The sequence below is a fragment of the Callospermophilus lateralis genome, chromosome 2, assembly GCF_048772815.1.
Source record: "Callospermophilus lateralis isolate mCalLat2 chromosome 2, mCalLat2.hap1, whole genome shotgun sequence".
NCBI lineage: Eukaryota > Metazoa > Chordata > Mammalia > Rodentia > Sciuridae > Callospermophilus > Callospermophilus lateralis.
The window spans coordinates 30409951-30427359 of record NC_135306.1 but is presented as its reverse complement, the minus strand read 5'-3'; the positions used below and the strand labels follow the sequence as shown (position 1 = coordinate 30427359).

General features: G+C 36.1%; 1 protein-coding gene across 1 annotated transcript; it reads right to left on the bottom strand.

Moving 5' to 3' along the window:
- Nucleotides 1-1841: 1841 nt before the first annotated feature.
- Baat (bile acid-CoA:amino acid N-acyltransferase) lies at nt 1842-9597 on the bottom strand. Its single transcript, XM_076843241.2, has 3 exons — nt 9132-9597; nt 6053-6255; nt 1842-2435 (listed from the first exon to the last, which is right to left on the bottom strand). The coding sequence occupies exons 1-3, from the start codon at nt 9595-9597 to the stop codon at nt 1842-1844; spliced, it is 1263 nt and encodes a 420-aa protein (XP_076699356.1).
- Between the last annotated feature and the right edge of the window lie 7812 nt (nt 9598-17409).

Below are 17409 nucleotides of genomic sequence, written 5' to 3'. Positions count from 1 at the left end.
CATCCCCAGCCTTTTTAAATATTTTATTTAAAGACAGGATGTCGCTGAGTTGTTTGGGGCCTCACTAAGTTGATGAGGCCGGCTTTGAACTTGTGATCCTCTTGCCTCAGGCTCCACAACCTGGGATTACAGGCATGCACCATCAAGTCCAGTCCATTTCTTAAAGTAATACTTAAATTAGTAATAAGTCATAAATTTATAAAATAGTTTTTGAGAAATTATCATTATGACAGAAATTATTTAATTTCATCATATAAATTGCTATCAATAACATTATGATGTTACTCTCAAAGTGATATCAACATCAATACACTTATGTAAAGAATTGGCATCAGAGTTCACACCTATTTATCTGAACATACAAATGAACAAATTTAAGAGTCATGTAAGCTATTTAATATGCAACTGCACGATTATCATATTCAATATGAGGTTTTCAAATATGTGAAATATGACCACTTCTCTGAGTGAGAGAGGAAGGAGCTATTTGTTCTACTTAAACCAAATAGGATTATTTTATTCTAAACAAAGAAAGTATCAGAAAGCACACAAATGGAAAGGAGTTTAGGCAGACACAACTAAAGCATCCTCATTTTACTTCTGTTATTCTAATTTCTCATTGGCTACCCATCATACCTACAAAATCATCTAAAATACATTTCTGCTTGGTCATATTCACCTTGATTAGCCACCAATCACCTTCTATTCACTGCAATTAGGTAGCTTGGGAATAGTGGGACTATGGTTTTCCCTTTAGAGAACACACAGCAAATCTGACCCTGGACAAGGTCATTTGGATTGCACTATACCCAGGGTCATCCAATTATGTCCTGGAAGTTATATGTGGCCTACAGCCTATTTGTGTGGTGCTGCTGGATTTAAGAATGGTTTTCACATCTATAAGTGCTTGGAGAAAAGAATAAAAAGAAAATTGCTACTTTGAAATATGTACAAATGATAAGAAACACAAATTTCAATGTCCATAAACAAAATTTAATTGGAATAAAGTCACTATCATTAATTACACAGTTACCTATGGCTATTACAGCTTTTGTGCTGTGATAGAGCTAAGGAGTAGTAACAGAGACCTTATGGTTCACAGAGCTGAAGATATTTACCATCTAGTTACTTTACAGGAAAAGTCTGCCAGACCCTAATCTAGAGACATACAATCCCCATTATTATGGCTACCTCCCTGAATTGCAAGTCTATGAATCTCAAATTTCTGCTTTCTCATTGTTGAGAATGCCAACATGCTGTACATGTTCAGACACAAAAATAATTTTATTTAATTTCATTAATTTTTTTTGAATTTTTGATTGTAGACTGATTCAATGATCTTACATCCATAATAAACTTTCACATTGCCTTAAAATAACACATTCTTTATCTGGCTCAAGCTTCCCAATAACAACAAAGCAACAATGAGCTATGAGTATATTTTTAATGAGCTATGAGGGATCTACAAATATTTGAGTTTTAGGAAATAGATGTCAGCATCTGATTCTTTTCATATCTGTTCTTCATATCTGTGGTTCATTGTTGGTAAATTTTCCCTTGACAATTGCTATGATTGAGAATTGCTAAAATGATGACTATTTCAGGGCAGGTAGAGGCATAGATTATTTCTACAAATAAGAGATTCTCAGTGTATAATATTTGGTTCAGCGGAAACCATTTCCCTTTCAAAAATTAAGACTTTAGCATTCCCACTCCTCCTGCCCTTTTTTTAATTACAACTTCCCTCTTAACAGTAAGAGATCAAAGGTCTTCCTCTACGAAAATCAAGAGATGCTAATGAAGAGATTTTCTTCTCTATTTCCCAGGAATATGTAGTCTTCTCAGAGTTGACTGGTCACCATTGGATTGAGGTGCCTCCTGAGAAATTTCTGGATCTCCTTCCAAGAATGTTCCTGTGCAGCTGCATGTGCAATAACCTCTCCTCCCCAGTGGAGAGGTGTATAAACACTGGGGGTCTTTGACGCCCAGCACAGGGGAGAGTAGGGAGGCTCTATCAAATGGCCTGCCCCAGAATAAGATAGCAGGGTCCAGTTGTTCTTCCCATGTCTCTTTAACCATTCTGTGGATTTATTAGCTTGTTCTTTGCTATTGGTATTTTTATCATCTTCTCCCACAATGAAGAGGAAGTGCCCATGGGCCTTTTCAATGGGAAGAAAAGACTGGCTAGCCTCAACTCCAATTTCCTTATAAATGCCATGCAACTCTATAAACCCCGAAGCATTGGTGGATAGAAACTGTATAGAATAGGGTATAGGCTGATAGGTATGACCGCGGTATACATGTGGAAAGCCATAAATGGAGGTTGGCCCATTTATAAGTATGGTGGCTGTGACTTGTTTTAGGTGAACAGCCATAGACAGTGCAATCTCTGCTCCTTTGGATATAGCGATTACCCCAATGCCTGGGCCAAGGATCTGAAAATAAAAAAATGAGATGTCATTCTACCCTTCATTTAGGAAAAATCCATCATCTTAGACAACCAAAGAGCTTCAGTGACCAATGCAAACAAAGCAAATATACTCACACCTCATGTGTAGAGTTCTGGAAGATAGAATGTGCATTCAAGGAAATACTCCTTTAAAAACGTATTGAGCTTTACTGACTAAATACTATGGATTCAGCATGGTGTTTGATTCTGAGTTTAAAATGCCCTCAAGAAATATCAGTGTCTTAGGGAAAATAAGTAAAATGCATGTACTATTGTGAATAATATGAATCAGGGTATAATTGATTAATAAACTTTATTGCACCAATTCTAAATGTTCAAAAGAATGGGCATCCTAGAGGAAGAGACTGAGAAAGAAGATGGGTCAGTAGGATAAAGCATGAAATTTGAACAGAGGACTCTAGCTTGCTTTGTTTGCAAAAAAAAAAAAAAATTCACAAGGGAGTTTGGCTCAGTTTTCTTTTTCCTTGTCAATTATCAAATAAGCATTTTTAGATCATCCACCCTATGCCAAACAGTGAGGGCCCCAGGGAGAAAAGGCTCAATCTCTTGCCACCAAGGAACTCCCTGCAGGATCAAAGAAAGACTTTCAGAGGAAATGGACTATGCATTGAGTCTTCATGTAAAAAAAAAAAAAAAAAAAAAAATGGGAGCCAAAAAGGAGTAGTATTCCATGCTGAGTGTTAGCAGGCATCATTAGGTTACCTATACCAGAATCATTCACTACAGTTTCAAGGCTAATGCTGCCTTGATTTTGTGTGGCATAGCAATGTATCCAGTTCCAAGAGATAAATTCTAATGTGTTTGAACCTATTGCTCTTTGCTACATACTTTTTCAGCCTCTGTTGTAAGGCCAATATATTATACCTAAGGGCTTATTTTATCCCCATGTAAAATGATACAGAATTATGATGTGAAAGCCTGTGTTTCTGACCATTCTTTCCATATTACAATGCTGGCATGTTCAGACATTAAGTATGCCTAAAACTGCCACAGTCATTTTGTGACCCAGAGAGTAAGGTGAGAAAATAACAGAAATATAATTTCAGTTTCCTTGATCACTTCACTAATTTGAACCACCTCTCTTCTGATCTGTTAAATGAGAGAATAAAATTCTTTATGTTGATATTGTTGGGCCACCAACAGCCACTTTTCTGGGAAATGTAGCCCAAACAGATTTTCCATGAGAGGAACACATGTGAGAACTCAGAGGCAACAAAGAGCAATGAAGTTAGGGAACCACAGGGTAATTCTTCATTACTTGAATTCAGAGAATAAGGTGGGAAAAAGCAGAATAAGTCTGAAAAAGAAAATAGCAACATGATAGTGAGTACTTCTGAAAGAAGTGCCAAGCAAGTCTTGACTCTTTTCCTAACTAAAGAGCGGTATTAGGCCAGGTTTTACAGATGAGCATAAGGTAGAGCTGAAGAAATATGCAGAATTCAGAGTATAGAAAGTTTGTCTAACAATGCTAGGAAGCCTGGCAAACAGTTGTGCTCTCAAAAGGCCAATCTTGCAACTTTAATTTGAAAAAAAACAGAAGCAGAAAAACTAAAACTTATTACAATAGCATAGGCAAGAAGTGATGGTGTCTGAACAAAAGGGGACACCAGTGGAAATGAAAAGGAAACTACATGGTTCCAAATTATTTAAAAGTGTAGAATGTACAGCTAGCTCTCAATCACTGGCTAGGTACAGGAGTGCAAAGAAGGAGCTCAAGACAAGATAGTTCTTTGTGGCAAAAAATACAGCCTTGATTGTGTTTGAGCCCTGGCTGCTTGCAGAGTTTCAAAGAGAACCATCTTTTTATCTTTCTCTTCTTGATTGGTCTTCTGAATTTTCAGGAAATTTTATCAATTAAATGTTTGGGGTTTCCCACTATTTAAAAAAACATGAATGAAAATACCACTTGTGGACAGCTGATAGAAATGTGAGAAATAGGATAAGGGGGAAAAAACTAAACAAACAGAATGAGGAATGTATTCTTCCTATTTCCCATGCCACATACTAAAAGGGTGGTTTAAATCAATTAAAGAGTATCTCAAATTTTCATTTTTAATTGACACATAACAATTATATACATTTATGAGGTACAGTTGGAAAGAGCAGATTGGGGTAGTTAACATATTCATCACTTCACAACTTCACAAACTTATCTTTCTGTGTGTTGAGAACATTTAAAATCTATTCCTTTAGCAATTTTGAAATATACAATGCACTATTAACTATAAAATAGACACCAGAATTTATTCTTTTTTTCTTACTGAAATTCAATATCCTTTACTAAACTTTCCATTTTTCTGGGCTCCCATTTTCTGAAATTCTATGTCTTAAAATGGAAGATAGTCACAGTTAAGGCAAGGAGAGATGGGAACTCAATGCATTTGGCCATGGAAGATAAACCAAAAGCAATTATAACATAATTGAACTAAAAAGTGCAGACTTTATCTACTTTGTTTCTGATCCTTGGAAGAACAGTAACACTTGCTAAAACTTCTGTCACCAATTTGGGATCAGGGAATTTCAAGTTTTCAAAAGTCACATAAAATCAACTATTCCTATCAGGAATTGAAAGGTCTCTGATTTATCATTTAGCAGAAGAGATATTGTGAAGCAGCATTAATGGAAGTACTCAGGGCCTAGGAACAAATTTTGGTTTCTAGGCCTAGATTAATAGTCATAACTAGTTATCTTTTTGACATTGCAAAAACAGCAATGTCAAAACAGCAAAGTCATGCAGCAAGGATAAGGGGAACCAGACTAAGAAAGTGAAAAGCAGAATCATATAATCTCTTTATTTCTCATCCAAGTCAAGCAAAGGGCTAGCATAATGATAACATTGCCTATCTGATAGTTCAAGGACAATTCCATTTAATGCATCAAAAATAGTCATTTAAAATTTCAGTACATTAGTAAATTATCAGTAATTATTGCTTATCTTATTATTGCAAACCTGATTCTATATTGGTGATCTTTATATGAAAAATTATATACTAGTTACATTTAATTTTAGTTTAATTCTTATTAAGGAAAAAAATAGTAGGCAATCCACAAGGGATAATAAGAGGCACTCCTATTATAACAGCAAAGTACTCATTTTAAGATTCCAAGATGGTATGTAGATTGAACTACAATCAGAGTACTAGTACTAAAGTATTAGGTTCAGGTCCTCCCTTGATAATGCTATATTATCAAGTACTATATAATAAGAACTTTGTTTTCTATAATAGCCTTTAAATCTCACCATAACTTTATGAAGTAGAATCATTATAAGATTATTTAACAGGTGAAGAAACACTAAGTAACTTACCCAAATTCCCTGAACCAGATGAGACAAAGCTAGAAATAAAACTCATTTCTGTCTAACTTCAAAGCCAATGCCTTTTGGACCCAGGCTAACTTCCTATGCATTTTGTTTTTCTGAGCAAAATAAACTGGATGAGAAGTCAAGTGAATAATATGGGCAAGTAACAGAATTTTGAGTTTACTGAGGGAGAATCTTAATTGGAAGTTAAGAGAAGTAACAGAATATTATGGTTATTTTTAAAAAACTAGGACTAAAACTTACTAAAGAGATAAAATTACCTTAGGATGTCTCAGGAGAAAGTTGGAAGCTTCCTCAAAATAATCTAAATCTATTTTCTGTAGTTGGGAAGGCAGGTCTTTATAGCTCCAGAAAGCCAAGGCCAACGAGGCAAAGCCACGACTTGCCAGGAGACTGGCCCGGTGTTCAAACAGTCCACCAGAACCTCCAAACAAATCAATTACCCCTGGGAAAGGGCCCTCTCCTGAAAAAGAAATAAAATAAAACAAAACATGTTTGTGTATGAAGGATGAGGAAAAGATAATAAAAATATGAACCCATAAGGGAGAAATGCAATAGAAATTTTGAAATTAATGTATAAATTTTTAAATAGAATCCCCCAATTTTCAGCCTTGTAACTGGGACTGAATTACGGCCTATTGATAAGGGATCCATTTGCATAGTCTTAGAGTAAAGAAAGCCAGAAAATTGGGCCAGTACTTCTTAACCCATAAAAGGTACATAACAGACCTCAGGAAAACTTGGAAGGTCCTAAAATTATATGCAAAAGTAGAATATATGTTAAGTGTGCATTTTACTGATGAGAAATGTTATAGGTTAGACAAGCATGTGTTAAAGGCTTGATCCAAGGGTGATGGTATTGGGAGATGATAGAAACTTGACAAGATGGAATAACAGGAGGTCTGCAGGTCATTGAGGGCATGCCTTTGAAGGGACCCCAGCCCCTTCCTTTCCTTCTCTTTGCTTCCCACATGGTGAGCAGTTTTGCTCCACCATGTATTCCAGCCAGAATGTGCTGCTTTGCCCAGAACAACAGGACCAATCGATTAGGGACTGAAACCTCTAAATTTGTGAGCCAAAATAAAACTTTTTTCTTTATACATTTACCATGTCAGGTATATTATTATAGTAATGAAAAGCTAACTAACATGAGAATCCAAATATTTAACTGGGTTCTTAAGGAAGCACATGACTCAAAAATATTTTTTTGTTTTAAGATTACTTTTGCTACCATACTGGCTTGATACTGTTCAGTTACACTAATCTGCTACTAAGTAATGAAATCTCCCACCCAAGCAGATATAAATGATGAACTCTCACTAAGTAATGTTCTTTATTCACCACTCCCTAACATTTGGTAAAAAGGAGGCATGGTAAGAGAATCATTCTACATTCCCTTTCTGAGGGAGTCCATACACTAAAAGAAATTTACAGTGCATTTACTGGGAGAATTCTATTGCTAGATATACGATTTTAGCTAAGGAAGACAGTACCATACATGTTTAAAAGGAGTGGTTTGATTTAAATGAGTATTAGGAATTTTTAAAAATTATTATATTCACTTTGAGAAAAAAAGAAATGATAACAATATAGCTTGGTTTTAAAATGCCATTTGAGTAGAAGAATAAGGATGTTTTCTTGCATCTTCTGCTTGGAAGGAAAGGGGAGAACTATTAATAGTACAGAGTACCTTATCTAGAAAGAATGTTGCAGTTGAGAAATGTTTTGAGACCCAACTCAACCTTTTTTATGGCCTACACAACTCACCCTTCTGTGTTTCCACAGAACAAACACCTCAAGTGGAAAAACTAGTATACGCAATGTCCAAAGGGTTCACAAACAGTACATCCTGAATCAGCACACCATTGAACTGTATCAATACGCAAATTTTTAACAGGGGTGGAATGCTAAAGAAACAAAATTTTGTACTACTTACTTCCTGGTCCTGTACACAATAAAGAGGTCTGTATGCTAATTACTGGTTATATAAAATTCCAATTTATCCAAACAAGTACTTGGGTCATGGTAAATTTGAAAAGGGAAGATTTATTCCTTCTACACCACCTCTAACTCTATGTTCCCAGAAATCAACCTTAATACATCAAGGATTCTCAAGCCATCTGTTATAGTTTAGATATTAGGTGTCTCCCAAAAGCTCCAGTGTGAGAAAGTTTAGAGGTGAAATGATTGGATTATGAAAGTCTTAATCTAAGCAGTGCATTAATCCCCTGACAGGGATTAACTGTATGGTAACTGTAGACAGGTAGAGTGTGGCTGAAGGAGGTGGGTCAATGGGGACATGACTTTAGGGTATATATATTTTGTCCTGTAGAGTGGAGCTGTTGCTTGCTTCTTCCTAGTGCCATGTCCTGAGATGCTGTCCCCCATCATGCCCTTCTGTCTTAATGTATTGCCTTATCTCAGGTCCAGAACAATGGGATTGGCCATCTATGAACTGAGACCTCTGAGTCCTAACTCAGCTTTTTCTCCTCTAAAATTGTTCTTTTCAGGTCTTTTGGTCATAGCAGAGAAAAAGCTGACTAAAACACCATCTCAGTTCTATAAATGAAAGATTAAATAAAGGCAACATATTCTGATGAGGCGATGGCTATGTCCCAAATAAAAGCACTTGTTTGAGGCAGTAGGCCTCAAACAGATCAGAAACCTCGGTCTGGTGAAGTCTTCTGGGAACTATCTTTGCTTCATTCAGAGTCAAAATAAACTTTGAGCAATAGATGTTTAAAACTGTTTACTGGTATGAGGAGATCCCTGTGGGAAATAATTTGCATTCTGGTAAGTTTTATGGCCATTAGGAAGAATGCTATATTATCTGATTCATGGAACATTTTATAAATATGCAATATTTATGGACTAATGGGAATAAAGTTTCTTTGCATCATCTTCATTTATTGCAGTTTTTCAATCCATCACATCACCAGCTTATTGTGACAACAATGCAATAACATAGGCTTAAACTGAAATGCAACATAATAGAGCCCCCTCCAAAGGTGCTGGGACACAGTTTCTGTGACATCAAGATGAGAGTCTTCAGAAGAGTCAGGCTATAATGCAGATAAATTTAGTATAAATCCAAAACTTTGGAAACCCCACAATGTAGGGATTCCATTAACTATATTAGTCATATCCTTAGACAAGCTCCAGGCTCAGAGTTGGGGTGTATTATTAGCACATTCCTGTTTTGATGACCTAAAGTTAACTCTGATTCTAAGGAAGGCAAGGAGAGCTCTATGTATTATCCACATCAAAACTAAATTGCTAGAAGGACTAAGTATTCAAAAGAAGAAAAGCAAGGATAATAACATCAGTAATTCAACTCACCTGAAGGTAGAAAGAGGGCTCCTCGAAGGCGGCCTTCCTCCACCTGGATCCGTGTGACACCAGGTGCCACATACCACCTTTCCAAAGTCAGGCTGGCCTTTGAGATACTAGTAGCTTGATTTCCTAGTGGTGACATTAGGTCACAAAGTTTTATTTGGACCTTGAAAGGGCTATTCATCACATCTCTTTTCAATAGTCTAACTGATAGTTTTTCAGGTTTCAAGGACCAGAAGAGACCCATGGGATGGACTCCCACATAGTTACCCCCAAGTGCAGGATCATGTTCCAAGTCCACCTCACCAAATTTATTGGCCCTATAGTAGGCATGAGAATAAAACATGTTCTCATTCTCGTCTTTCAGTGATGCCAGTAGAGTCACAATCTGAAAAGGAGTCAGGCCTGTAATCCGGATACGCACTGGCTCATCAACAAGTGCGCTTAGCGGAGTAACTGTCAGCTGAACCATTTCTGGTGTGTGGCAATCTCAGATAATTCTTTAGGAAAATCTTCAACAAAACCTCAAAACTGAAAGAAAAAAAGAAGGAATAAAATAAGTTAATAAAGTTAATGAATGCTGAACTAGACCTGGAGTCAGACCTCTCAGGATTCGGTTTTAACTCTCCAGTGGTTTAGCATATCCTATTGTAATCTTCTAATGCAAGACGCCTGAGGGCTTTCAACAAATTTCTAAAAGACAAAAAGCAAGATGATAAGTTTTATAATAATGAATTAGGGTTGAGGAAGCAGCAGTCCAAATGCACATGAATGATGTCAGTACTTCAAGAACATATCACAATTTGTCGTGTGAGAACTCTTGAAAAATAAGGTATAATAGATTATAAAACTGAGAGGCAGCATTGAAAACAGAATGATTTATTGAATATGTCTCTAAATAGAACAGCTGGCTCCATTACAAATCCTCTCTCCAAACCCTGTAAACAGAATGTCTAACATCGAAGAATTTACCTATAATAGCACTAAAAAAAGGAGGACCTTTTCAAACCAGATTAAAATCTTTCAAAAACAAAGCTGATGTGTGTAGTTTTTCCTAGAGTAAAAATATCTACCACTTTGTATTTAGGATTTAGCAGTTCTTAAGCAAAACTAGAAGCTGACAAGACGTTCAGGGACACAGAGGCCTTACTGAACTTTTTATGATCTCACTTTTAAAAATTAATATTTTGGTTAATTTGGAGAAAGCCACAAGAGTGACCACTCTTCTCTCTCTAATTATCATAACTAGCTGAATAAACTACAAAATCAAAGTTCGTTTATTTTTTGACTTTGTTTCATTTTAACTCATTGGATTGCTGAGAATGCCAAGAATCCAAATGAAGTGAACACCAGCAAGTGACACACTACTCATAGGAGACAAGAAATTTTCTCTCCTACATGCTGATTTTCAATTATGATAAAGCAGAAAGAAAGAAACCCCATGGAGAAAAGTGAGAAATCAACAGAACATTTAATGGACTTTTAATGAATATATGGAGGCTAGTTTGACAGATTAAAATTCTGAGAAACTCTAACCACAGACTTTCTCCATCTGCTGACTTTCTATATGACTGCATCACAAGGTCAAGGACAGGGCATCAAAGACTGAGTGCAGCGAGGCATGCTGGGAGCTGAGATAAACTCTGAGGCACTGCAGGCCTTTGTGTAAGTTAAGGCAGCTGCACTCCAAAGGTTGAGGGGAGAAGGACAGAGATAGATGTCCCCACACTCAGGAAGCATAACTGCAAAGAAAATCCCCTAGTGACTCTTCTTCCAGAAGAACTGCAAATCAGAATTCCCTAGTTTGAAAAGCTAGCATGGCCATAAAGCACAAAGATCTACCCAGATGTTCCTTCATGCTGAGACCCCAGGCTCTTCTGATGAGAAAAATCCAATCCACAATGAAAACTATTGGAAACCAATGGTGCACTGGACCACACAAAGCCCAGAATCAACTCAACCACAGATCAAACTGTTTTAGCCCCTAATTTTCACTTTCTGACAGAATAAAAACAAACAAACAAAAATCCTTTCCTGGAGGTAAATATTTATTTATTTAGTTAGTTATTTTTAGTCATCATTATTATTTTTTCAGTGCTGAGAATTCAGACTCAAGGGAAAGCTAGGCAAACACTCTACCACTGGGCTACATTCCCATACCTTTTAATTTTAGACAGGCTATGCCTAAATTGTCAAGGCTGGCCTTGAACTTGTGATCCTCTGCCTTAGCCTCAGAGTAGATGTATTACAAGTGTGTGCCACTGTGCTTCTCTCAGTCATTATTTTTATGCAAAATGTCCAGGAGTTAATTCTTAAAAAATTATGAGGAACAAAAGAAGTTTTAAAATCAACTCATAATTATAAGAGAAAACAATCAGTAGAGTAGAAACGGGAATGGCCCAAATATTGGAATTATGAGACAGAAAATGGAAGAGTAAAAGGACCAACCAAAGTAAGACAACACAATTGAAAGTAGCAAAACTAAAGTACAAAGAGAGAGAGAAAAAAAAAAAAAGAGTGTAAAAGAAGACCAGAAAACTTGAGATGTGTGGGACAATATTAAATACTAATTAGACACAGGAGAGAGATACAGAAGACATACTTGAAAAAACAATGGCTGAAATTCCCCCCAATTTGTTGAAAAACACCATACCACAGTTGCAAGAAATTTGATAGAAGTCAAAAGCCAAGAAAACCACAACAATTACATTACAGTCAAACTGGTAATATAAAGAACAAATTTTAAAAGCAGCTGAGAAACATAGAAATATTACTTTTATGAGAATGACTAATATAAATAATATTTGAAACAATGAAAAGCCAGAAGACAAGAAATTTTAAAGAACTTAAAACACTTAAATGCCTTATCTAACAAAAATATATGTCAAAAATGAAGGGAAACTAAAGTTATTTACAGGAAACCTCTGAGAAATTATGTAGGCAACCTGCACTTCAAGAAATGCTCAAATATTGCAGGGAATTTTCCCAGATAGAGAACTTAATCTGTTTGGGAAAGATGAAAATGAAGAGCCAAAAATGTAGTTATCTGAGCAAATATGAAAGTCCTTTTTCAAAATTTCCTCATATGTGTATGCATGTGTGTATTTAAATGTAATTAAAAGATTGTTTAACATTAAAATAATAAAAGAGTATAAGATGTAAAAATGGCAAAAAGGTGAAAGTGGGATTAGTAGAAGTCTCTTGTGGTAAGAATCTTCTTTCACTGTTTTTGCAAGTTTAAAAAAATTATTTGCAAGTAGACTATGATAACTTAAAAGACCTGTCAGAAGTTCAGCTGAGCTAGGAAAGAAAGGGAGAGCTAAGTTGCCTGCTCCTGCTAGTCTGTCCAGCAGCCAATTAAAGCAACAAGCTAAAACCAAAAGGATTAAGCCACCAATCACTTATTGTGTTAGCATAGCAAAAGTCTGAACTAGAGAAAGTGCTCAGGCAATGCAGGAAGAAGGTCAAGGGATCAGCCCAGAATCAGAGGCCATCTCACCGTGGAGGGAATCCCAAATAAAAGGCTCTGGAAATTTTATAGACCCCCTGGGGCAAGGAAGTGGAGGGGAAGGTTTAGGGATTGGAAAAACACTGAGTAATGAGTCAGAGTACAGAAAAGTGTCTAAATTTTCCCCTTCCTCAGGGCATAAGGAGGCCTCAGCAGAGGTGCCTGACAGAACTTGGAAATTGGACTTGATCAAAAGTCTGAAAAGAGGCCTAAAAATAGAGGCCCCTGAGCTAGAAGTGCAAATATGTGAAGAACATTGTGGACCTGAGTCTGACAACAACTCTTTTCAGAAATTGCAATGTGCTGGCTTATCATGAGGTTATCTTATCGCTCGCTGTGTCACAATGTCTGGTATTTCAACTGCAAGACTCAAAGGCAAGGGGATAAAATCATCTGAGAATCATTCTTTCACCTATTTGGGAGTTCTTTCACATAATTTTCATTATATGTGAGCCTCACTGTGGTCTTTCTACAGAGGTTAGTTTGAATTTCCTCACAGGATGGTGTGTTAAAAGGGCAAATATTTCAAGAAAGATAGAGCCAGGTAAAAGTATAATCTGTGTCATTTTCTATTGGTTGGAAAAGTCAGAAGCCACCATTAAAATTCAAGTGGAAGGACATAGGCTTCTACAAGCAGTGGGACAAATATCAGTCACATTTTGTGAAATAAAAAAAGGACGTGGGATGAGATGCGTATTTGTGCTGCCATTTGCAATCTTTGGAAATACAATCTACCACAACAAGAAAGGAGAAATAAAGGAGTAAATAATAAATAAACTTAATAGAAAACAAAATACCAACACTGGAGATTTAAACCCGATTATATTAATAATTTTATTAAATATATGTGTACTAAACACTCCAATTAGAGAACACATGTTGTCAGACCAGTTCAAAAACCAGAAACAAATTGTAAAGATTTACAGATAATAGTAAAAGGGAAGAAAATTCATGCAACACAAACATTGAGCAAAAGAAACTAGTGGGGCTATATTTAGCGACTTAGATAATGTTTTATATAATTACATATTTATTAACATATCTCAAGCTATTTATCAAGATAGTTGGAGAAAATGAAGGATGTTTCATAAGAAACAGTTTTTCCAAAATATTCTAAACACATATGAACTCTGCAATAACAAAGAGTTTCAAAATGCATGCACCAAAAAATATTTACATAATTGAAGATTTTATCACTTTCCTCAGTAATTTAAGCACATTTTTTAAAAAATTAGTACGATACAGAAGATTTAAACACTTGGAATCAACTTTATCTAATTGACACTTATAAAACACTAAAGTACAAAACTAAAGTACAAAGAGAGAGAGAGAAAAAAAAAAGAGTGTAAAAACTTCAGAATATAAACTCTTTCTAAAGAAACCAGCATACTGATTTTTGCTTAGAATGTAGAGAACTAGATGTAGAAACTTAGAACATAGGACACTGAATCACTGAATGTAGAAACTGACCTAACAAAGTGTTTGAATCTCTGATTACTGAGCACTTAAAATGACTGCCCTAAACAATGCATGGGTCAAAGAAGAAATGACTAGAAAATGGGAAGATATTTTTAACAGAATGATATTGAAAACAAAACATATTAAAAGTCTTACAAATTTAGTTCTATGAGGAAGGGTACAACCCCCTCTTGCAGGCACTTATACACAAGGCCAGGGGCAGCAAGAATACTTCAAGCTCCAAAACTCATTCTTTATGGACAAAAGCCTTCCCTCTCTCTCCTCTCCATCCACCCTTCCTTCAAAATTGCCTGGAATACTTCAAGCTCCAAAACTCCAATATCAGATGCAAAGATAACAGTCTTTCAGACTGTTAAACCAGTTCTTACAAGGACTTGCATAAGATCAAATCCTATATTAGAGGGATGAGGAGGCTAAAGGAAAGGTCAATTATTTACTATCAATTGATATTTCAAGCAAGTTCAGTTCTGAAGCCACCACTGGATATGCTGTATGTTGTCCATCCTTGTGATCTTTTCAAGAAAAAATATGGTGAAGGGAAGGCAGAATCTGGGTATAGCAGGTTTGAGGAATGAGTATGATATCTGAGTTGTTCAAGAATGAGACACTGAAGGCTGAAGTGTGGGTCAAGGAAGAACTTACTATGTATGTTATTCTGGGTTTCTCCAGAAGCTGACCTTGATAGAACAACTCAAGAACCAGTAGTTTATTTTTAAGGGATTCCAGGAAACATTGGTAGAGGGGTGAGAACCAAAATTGATCAGCTGAGGGCTGTGTGTATGTGTGTGGATAGATGGATGGATGGATGGATGGACAGATAAATAGACATGAAAAAATGCTAGTAAGGATGAGCATATTGAGACAGAAGAGCTGAGAATAAGAATTGAATGAATAAAACATTGCTTCTGTTTCCTGAGGTTACAACGAGTTTATAGCTCAAAAGAATCATATTGCATTTGTTACAATATTCAAGAAAATGAACACTTACGTTCAGACAGCAATACATGGCAAAGCCAGGAATGGAATTCATATCTCCTACTCTTAGCCAAACTGATTAACAGATCAACAAAAATTTATCAAGGATCTATATTTGATAGTCACTGAAAGATTAGGTATAGTCCTGTTTTAACTAAGCTTAAGGTCTAGTATTTCCTTCCATATATCACCCATTAAGCTTCTATTTAAATAACACATATCATCCAGTGTACCCAAACAGAAATTAACTCATACTTGTTTTCTTGATATGTTTTTAATCATGATGATTATACTTAGCTACCGGAAAGCATTTCTGAGTTGTATAAATAGATGTAACATGTATTTTCACAAAATGTAATTCTAACATGTCACTCACTAAAATAAAATTGCTGACTGGGGACGTGGAGAACACTTGCTTGGTGTGCACAAGGCTCTAGGTTAGGTCCTCAGCACAGGAAAGGAAAGGAAAGGAAAGGAAGGAGAGAAAGAAAGGAAGGAAGGAAGGAAGAAGTCACCTTTCTAACAAAATATTTATAAATAGGACTACGATTTCGTTTTCTAGACTATAATGTTTCCTTCTATGCTCTAGAAAATAGTTGTTAAAAAGAGGGAGAAACATTGATGGGGACAGAAAAGATAAAGAAAAGTGATTTCTGATAGCCTTTTTTTTTCCTTAAAAATATACCCTGAGTATCCTCATTCATAGTAATTTCGTATTTACATTCTTTCTAAGAAAAATCTGACTGAAGACACTCTTACTGAGCACTCTTGGGTAAATCCACAGCTCTCTGAGATTATAAAAGGAGCAGAGAGACTATTTGTTCTCATAAACGATTAAATTCCAAACACTGGAACAAATAACCTGATTTGTATTTCTAATTCAAGCTATTTCCCATCAGCTCAGAAGAAACACTCCTAAATCCAAAGCAAAATACCTTTTTTCCCCCTTCCTCTTGAGTCTTCTTTTCCAGCAGAAAAGGAAAAGGACAGTTACCCAGTTGCCCTAAAGGCCAAAACTTCAACTGTGTTTTGCAAGAGCTAACATCATCAGCTTATCTACCACCTGGCTCTAGTTTCTTATTAATTTTTAAACTTTAGTGAATTTAGCCCCCTCCCTTTGCCCTCTTTTCTTTTTATATTCTCTTGAAATCTCCTAGTCTTAGGGATAGACCCTATATTTTATTCACATATTAATTTTCTTTATAGACAGTTTTTGTCTGTTTACCTCTACTGACACTCTTTGGGCATACCTGTCCTCTACAAATAAAGAACTACTGAATAACTCTGAATTTGCAAAGACTTTCTTTCTCAAGGCCATACTAGCTGGGAACTATAAATGTGGTCACAGTAATGGGTAGCAAAATACTTTTTCTAAGTCTTAATTCCAACTTTCAGAATTTGGGGAACACCAAATTTCCAAGTTCTTTCTCCTTCCTTATCTAATTCAGAGACTTTTGAGGCAGCTAGTGAAATAACAACAAAATATAAGGATAAACTCCATTAAAGTATTGGGTCTTAGGGCTAGGGTTGTGGCTCAGTGGTAGAGCCTAGCATGTGTAAGGCACTGGGTTCAATCCTCAGCACAACATATAAATAAATAAATAAAAATAAAGGTTAATCCACAACTAAAAAAAAAAAAAAAATTACACACACACACACACACACACACACACATACAGTATTGGGTCTTATATGAGGTGATGGACCGCATTTTTAAAGTACAAACTTAAAGGAAACAATTAGTAAATTTAACTTCTTTAAGCACTTTTTTTTTGTGGGGGGGAGGAGGTATCAGGGATTGAACTCAGGGGCACTCAGCCACTGAGCCACATCCCTATCCCTATTTTGTATTTTATTTAGAGACAGGGTCTCTCTGAGTTGCTTAGTGCCTCACTTTTGCTGAGGATGGTTTTGAACTTGTGATAGTCCCGCCTCAGTCTCCAAAGCCACTGGGATTACAGGCATTCACCACCGTGCCTGGCTACTTTAAGGACTTCTGATCAGCCAAATACTCCTTTAAAAAACCTGGAAACACAAGCTACAAATTTGCAACCAAATTATGCTACACAAAAAACTGGTGAAGAATTATTAGCTAGAATATATAAACATGTCCCCCACCAAAAAATTATAAAAATATCAAATAAATATTTGTTACTGGTGTCTTAGGGTAAAGGCCTCACTCTGGGAATCCAACAAATCAGATTCAGCCACTTGCCCAAAAGCCAAACAGGAAAGGTGAAAAGCATGAAAAGAAATTTAACTTCCAGCGTCTGTCAGTGATTTTGAGGGTTCCTAGAAAGAGGAATTAAGACAAGACAAGGG

What these genes read in the sequence shown, in the direction of transcription:
- Baat (XM_076843241.2), bottom strand. Translation starts at nt 9,597, where the DNA reads ATGGTTCAGCTGACAGTTACTCCGCTAAGCGCACTTGTTGATGAGCCA. An exon ending in AGCCCTCTTTCTACCTTCAG is followed by an intron (nt 6,256 to 9,131) that starts GTGAGTTGAATT and finishes TTTCTTTTTCAG; the next exon opens with GAGAGGGCCCTTTCCCAGGG. An exon ending in TTCTCCTGAGACATCCTAAG is followed by an intron (nt 2,436 to 6,052) that starts GTAATTTTATCT and finishes TTTTATTTTCAG; the next exon opens with ATCCTTGGCCCAGGCATTGG.